Source organism: Lupinus angustifolius, chromosome LG11 (genome assembly GCF_001865875.1).
Source record: "Lupinus angustifolius cultivar Tanjil chromosome LG11, LupAngTanjil_v1.0, whole genome shotgun sequence".
In the NCBI taxonomy this organism is placed as follows: Eukaryota; Viridiplantae; Streptophyta; class Magnoliopsida; order Fabales; family Fabaceae; genus Lupinus; species Lupinus angustifolius.
Window position 1 is genome coordinate 18,801,412 of NC_032019.1, and position 7,067 is coordinate 18,808,478.

Here is a 7,067-nt window from a genome sequence, read left to right on the forward strand (position 1 = left end):
TCCAAATCGAATATGATCATGCTCAACTTTAAAACATCAAGAGCATACATTTTATATATATTTGGTCAATTATTTCATATATATATATATGCACTTTCAAAATACAATATATACACAATATATATTTAATTACAAGCATTAAGCTTAAATGTAATATATATATAGCTTAACTTGAATCCTTATTTATTTGTCTTAAAACAATGTGAATCACATATTTATTGCTCATGATGGTAGGTACATGTTTTATGCAATAATCATATTCAAAAAGAATTGAAAACAATAAGTGTAGTATTTAAAAATCTCAAATATAAATGAGCATATTTGATCAAACTATAATTATATATATAACATATATGCATATATTCAGATTGCATAATACCCCAATGTATAACAAATACATATTGCTCACATATATATAATCAAATATAAAGTAGATCGCGAGTGACAAGCTTAAAAAAATATATGTCAATCATTATCAAAAAATCCAAATCGAATATGATCATGCTCAACTTTAAAACATCAAGAGCATACATTTTATATATATTTGGTCAATTATTTCATATATATATATATGCACTTTCAAAATACAATATATACACAATATATATTTAATTACAAGCATTAAGCTTAAATGTAATATATATATAGCTTAACTTGAATCCTTATTTATTTGTCTTAAAACAATTGAAGTATATATTCAGATATGTGCATGTACATTGCATTAACTTTTATGACTCTGTTATGTAATATGTATATTATATGTGGACTAATGTCTTATTGTTGGACATTGACTTTTGTTACTTCACAATTTTTGCAATTTGTTAAAGTATATGTATAATATATATATATATATATATATATATATATATATATATATATATATATATATATATATATATATATATATATATATATATATATATATATATATATATATATATATATATATATATATATATTATACATATACTTTAACAAATTGCAAAAATTGTGAAGTAACAAAAGTCAATGTCCAACAATAAGACATTAGTCCACATATAATATACATATTACATAACAGAGTCATAAAAGTTAATGCAATGTACATGCACATATCTGAATATATACTTCATTGCATGTTGCAATGATTCATAATACAAATTACTCATAATTCAAATAAGCGGAAGCAGATAAAAGTTATTCTCATTATTCCTAAATACCCAATTTTCATAACCAATAGAGGAAACATAAAATCCTCAAATTTAAAAATTAGGGTTCATAAAAAATTGGCGGGAAATATATCTTTAATGGTGAACCATAAAATTCAGAACCTAAAGCTCTCATACCACTTGTTAGATATTTCCTAATGATTGGTGAAATATCAATTCTAGGATCTTGAATATCATGATTCTCACATATAATATAAAACAAAGATACAAAGTCATATATGAATCTATGTTCTCTGATCTACTCCTTTGATATACATTTTGAGAGAGTTTTGGTATGATGGTCTTCCTCAACCAAATCCATAATTCCTTTTGGGACCTTAGTTTTCTCTCTGATGGGAAGAGGTGAAAACTATTTGTGATTTGGTGTATTGGGGATCATAACCTTCCTTGTGCATTAACTTATATGGTTCCCATTATCCCATATAGATTAACCTGATGGGTATCCACTCATTAAGCTCATATCCATTATCAGCTTTTAAAAATCTATGAGGTGTCAGTAATTAGATCACTTATAATGTAACCCCCGAAATAAATAATTGATATCATTGTATCAAATATATGATGCACACCTTAATTATAAATTATAAATTTATAATTAAGGTACTTATCATTATATTATTCACCATTCATATTTAGTATTATTGACTTTTAATAATACAAATGAATGATAAATAATGTGTTAACTATATATAAATTTTTACACTTAGAATACATAAATATTATATTAAAAATAATATTTTAAGGGACAAACATCTTATTTTTCTTGCCAAAAGGGAGGTTTACTTTAAAGTACCTCAATTAAGGTAATCATCATCATCATCCACATTCATTACCATCATCATCTTGGTCAGGTTCGAAGCCTGGTGCCAATGGTTTGAACCTTGAATAAGCGTCAAAACCAAGAAGCTAGCATGGGTGTGGCACAAATCAAATCTTAATCTAAATATATGTATTAATTTCTTTTGGATTATGTAAGTTTTTTTTGGTACATTTTTTTGGGGTACATGGATTGTGTAAGTTTGTTCATAAAATACGAAAGCATGAGATATTGATTTAATTTCTTAGAGGTATTCATTCTTAATTTATGTGTTTTATAATCAAAATTCACTAAATGATTTAATAATAAATAAACCCTTCCTTTTAAATTTACCTACAAGTCCATTTTAACTAAGGCCTAATTTTGATTATTAGTTTGAGACTTTTTTGTTGTTTTAACATGATACTTAAAACACAAAATATGCTTGACAAAATTTGACAATCTAAAACATTTGAAAACACCCTTTTAAAAGTTGTCTTAAAAGAATATGATTTCTAAATAATCACAATGAAATTCAATTAAAAAGTTTTGTAAAATAACTTAAGAGTACCCTTCTTCAAAGACAGAATATAAATGAGGCATGTGATTCAAGTTGTTACATATTGTGTGAAAAAGAAGGTTGTTACACACAAAAACCATATCATTGTTCCTATCGTTTATTTGTGTTCAACAATCATATACAAAGTATGATGTATATTACTCTTGCATAACCAAACAAAACTGCTTTTATTTTTTTATTTTTTCAATTAACAATACAAGTTGATATACTTCAAAAAAAATAAAGCTGTAGTCCTTATATGATTAAATCCCTAATACCCCAAAAACATTAGCCAAAAGAGCAATGTAAATCAAATAAAGAGCACCCCTTGCATAATTGATAGCTCCATTTGAAAGGTGTGTGCTTTTCTTTGATGAGGGAGACTGTGAATCTGGAACTGCATTAGTCTTTTGATTCGATCCAAACATGGCCTTAGGTGCTGGAGCTGGTGAAAGTGCTTTGCCGCCTTCTACATGAACATCGAGCTTCATTCCTCCGAGACAATATAACTGGTTTCCACACACAAAATACCAATCTCCACCTCTTGTCAATGTCACTGTTGTGTTCCCATTTCCATAACTTTTCAATATATTTGTTGTGTTGCAAGTGTCATAGTTTTCTCTTGTAACCTCATCTACACTATAGGATGATGATGAATATTGAAAAACTGCAACATAAACAAAATTTCTTAAGCTGTTGTTATTAACCTCTCCAGCAACAAAATGAAAGGTCCAATATTTTGATGAAAAAACTAAGCATGTAACTTCTAATTGTTAAAGGGAAATTATTGTTGGACAAATAAAATATTTATGAAAAACAATAAATTTTGTTCTTTCAATGAATCTTGGTCTTAAAAGCAAGAAATGATAACCCCACTTGGTATCTGATATTATAATTTGTGTTGAACTTAAACCTTGGATTAGAATAATGACCAATGTAGTCAAATGCTGATGTAAAATATCATTTTCATTAGGATGTTACATTAATAAAAGAAATTAAATTTGAATAAAACAAGAAGAAATTAAAGTACAATGCAATTTTACTTGCTATATTTAATAATTTATCTTATGCTATGAAAGAAATTAAGTACTTACTAAGAGAATCGCCTATTTTAAACTTTTTATCTGCTACCCATGTATCAAGATTAGTGCTAATGTCCCAGCCAGAACTATCTCCAACTATGTATGTAGTGGCTGAACATGTGATAATTGCAAAACCAAAGATAAGAGAATAATAAACTAGAAGCACCTTTGCCATTTTAATTAATTTGTGAAGCATTGGGTAGATAGAACATTAATATATATAGTTGAGGCTGCTCTTTATCTGATGACCTAACTCAAGAATGATAAATTTAAAACAATAAAAAAATGCATTAAAACTTGGAATATGCATAATCTTATCAACTTTGTGGAGTGTGATAATGGGTCATGTTAGCTGGGCAGTGGTTAAAGGGTGTTGAACTGATAAGACTTTAGGTACGACTTTAAATTCATTCAATATGTTATTCTTCAATTCTACGATAGAGCTAAGCTACATATACAAATTAAAATGACTAATTTTCCCTTACTCATGTATTTAATTAATGAGTAAATTACACTTATACCCTATGAGTTTTTGTCAAATTATATAAATTATCCCATCATTTTTTAAACCTACACAAATCACTCATAGTTATTATATATATACATTACACTGACTAACATTATACAAGAGATAAATGTAATTTCTTAAAAAAATGGTGATTGGTGTAATTAAGCAAAATAAAATATGACATATCGTGAAGACAAATCAAAATAATATAAATGTCAATGTCTATTCATTATTCTAAGTTTTTGAAGGTACACACTATGAGCAGAGAAATATTAACTCCAATAAATTATCATAAATTTTTAATAAAAACATCCCATCTTTAATGTAAATGATTAAATTTCAATCTCTCACCATCATTGTCACTGCATCACCACTAAAAAAAACAATAGAGTAGTGGAAGACCAGCATAAACTAGGGCAATTTCGAAGTGATTTTGTCTAATGTCATTTGGGTTAAGTCGGCAAGGACAATTTGAGCATAAACATACAATCCAACACATCAAATTGGAGGAATTATTGAGTTGGTCTTATGTTTCAAGCCAAAAGTACCAATAAGCCCAAAACTGAGACAATGATGAAATTGTTGATCATGGATCAATCTCAAATCCCACAAACAAGTTGGGGCATGATCTTATTATCACCTTCAAGCTTCGAGGGTGACTCACACTCAAATGCACCTAAATTGAAATTATTTAGGAGAGGATGTGTAACGCTCCAAAAATTACTCCAAAAAAATATTGCTTAAAAGTGGGTAATTTTTTTTTGAATAATGTAAAATAAAATTTGTTTCCTTATATTCGTTTCCTTTTCGGGATATCACTTTTAGTAACATAAATTGCGGAAAATAAAAAACCGTTACCTAATGGTAACAAAAAATGACTGAACATATCTTTGAATACTTCTTCATTGCAAGAACGAAAACGTTAATACGAAATGCAAGGCAAAATGAAATCTTTGCCTAAACTGGAACTATACAAATTAAGTTGAGTCATTCAGCACATCAAAAGTACCCTACATAGATATCTTACTCAAAAAGCAAAACAAAAATGGAAATGGCTGCTAACGGCTCGCTCCAGTGTCCGTGTGTGCGCTAGAACACTCACTCGAATCCTCCTCCATCTCAGAATCAGAGAAGAGGTCTACTACCTGGATGGATTCCTCTATGCAGATTAACTCCACGCAATACTCCTCTTCAGCTTCCAGCTCCTCCTCAGCCTCCATCTCCTCCTCGGGTCACAGGACGAATTATACGACTTAATCCCCGCTCTCGCATCTACCTGCGGTTCAGGAATGGTCCGCCGAACGGCTCTCCTCTATGGTGGGGAACTAATCACGTCCTCCTAACTCTGTCGCCTCGTATATGGACCCGTGGCAGCTGGCCCGTGAGGAGTCACAGACTGAATAGATGATACGGCAGGTGCTGATCTCCAATCGGGCAAGATGAAGGAAGACTCCAAGTCCACATGATGGGATGGAAAGCACATCGTGGAGCCATCACAAACCATCTCCAGCTATAAGGCACAAGGGCCCGTGTAGGTGTATTGATCTCCATCAATCCTCCATGCGCCCTCCCAGCACATCAAGAATCGGTAGCTCCGAATCATCGCTCAATGGTCCATCTGAACAAGAACGCGAACCGGAGACAAACAGGAAGAAGAGGGAGTAAGACATCTAATGAATGTTACTCATTGACGGTGTGGAATTACACAGAATATCACATCCACACAGACACGCATAATATACACAATATATGTCACATACACAAATGCAAATGATGAATGATGTTATAACTCAAACCATGAGGATCAATATCAACGAGCTCAATGTATGAATGCTATGTTTATTTCATCCATCCTTACACCAATATCCTCCCAATAAACTATTCGGAAATGAATGAGAGTATAGGTCCCATAACAAGCCGATTTAAATGCACCAAATTATTCCTCGTAAGGATATATGAACGTTATGTTCCAAAGAACTATCCATTTCAGGACGGTGTCGTATCAAACACTTTATGGCATCCCTCTCATCGATCTTGATTGCAAAAAGGAGTTTTCAGAGATCATCTAGTTTGCATTGTGAGAACTGTCTGATCCAACAGAATACCTTATCTAGGAATACAAGGGACTCGTCACACCTAGACTCTTCCTCAAGACTTTCCTGATGAATGACCACCATTTTTGTTCCTCTCAACATCGCGGGGCTCGTTTGTCTCCCGTAAATTTCCTTTCCACTACTTCTTATCCATAATGAGTATGCACACTAACCAAAGTTAACCGATTAAATCTTTTAATCATTCTTTTACATGATCGACATAACCTAAGACATCTCCCAAAGGAATGCTTCCTGTGGGACCTAATCTTACGTCATCACGTAATAGAGGAATATCATCCTTACCACTACGAACCATCGTTGAATTATTTTGGACAACCACAAGGCCAAACTTCTTACAGTTAGACGACCTCGCTACGTGGTATAATATAATCGTTTTTGGGCATCGCCCAAATCACAACATCACCGTCCAAGATAGGGCTATTGCCTAAGCTATCAATCATAAACAATCAAAATTATGTATGTCTCTCACCCAAGCGAGAAACTTTCACTCAAACGATAAATTCATCAAAACAGACTCAATTCTCTGCCTAGCTCTCACCGAAGCAAGGGACTGTCGCTCAAGCGCTAAATCCACCAAAATCTGGTCAAAATCACCATATGATCCTCGCTCGGGCAAGGGCTTGTCGCCTAGGCGCCAAAACCACCCAAAATTGGCCAAGCACGTTGCTTGGCCCTCACTCAAGCATGACCAGGCGTGTCTAGCTCAACCAGGCGTGGCTGGCTCCCCTAGGCGTGGCTGGTCTAGTGGCCATGCATGTTTGGCTCACCCAGGCGTAGTTGGCTCGCCTAGGTGTGGCTGG

General features: G+C 32.4%; 1 protein-coding gene across 1 annotated transcript; it reads right to left on the minus strand.

Moving 5' to 3' along the window:
• Positions 2,648–3,825, minus strand: LOC109360047 (stellacyanin-like). Its single transcript, XM_019604788.1, has 2 exons — positions 3,658–3,825; positions 2,648–3,230 (listed from the first exon to the last, which is right to left on the minus strand). The coding sequence occupies exons 1-2, from the start codon at positions 3,818–3,820 to the stop codon at positions 2,827–2,829; spliced, it is 567 nt and encodes a 188-aa protein (XP_019460333.1). The 5' UTR covers positions 3,821–3,825; the 3' UTR covers positions 2,648–2,826.

Coding starts and splice junctions, on each gene's coding strand:
- LOC109360047 (XM_019604788.1), bottom strand. CDS start 3,820: ATGGCAAAGGTGCTTCTAGTTTATTATTCTCTTATCTTTGGTTTTGCA. Junction 3,231..3,657: donor TAAAATAGGCGATTCTCTTA/GTAAGTACTTAA, acceptor TTTATGTTGCAG/TTTTTCAATATTCATCATCA.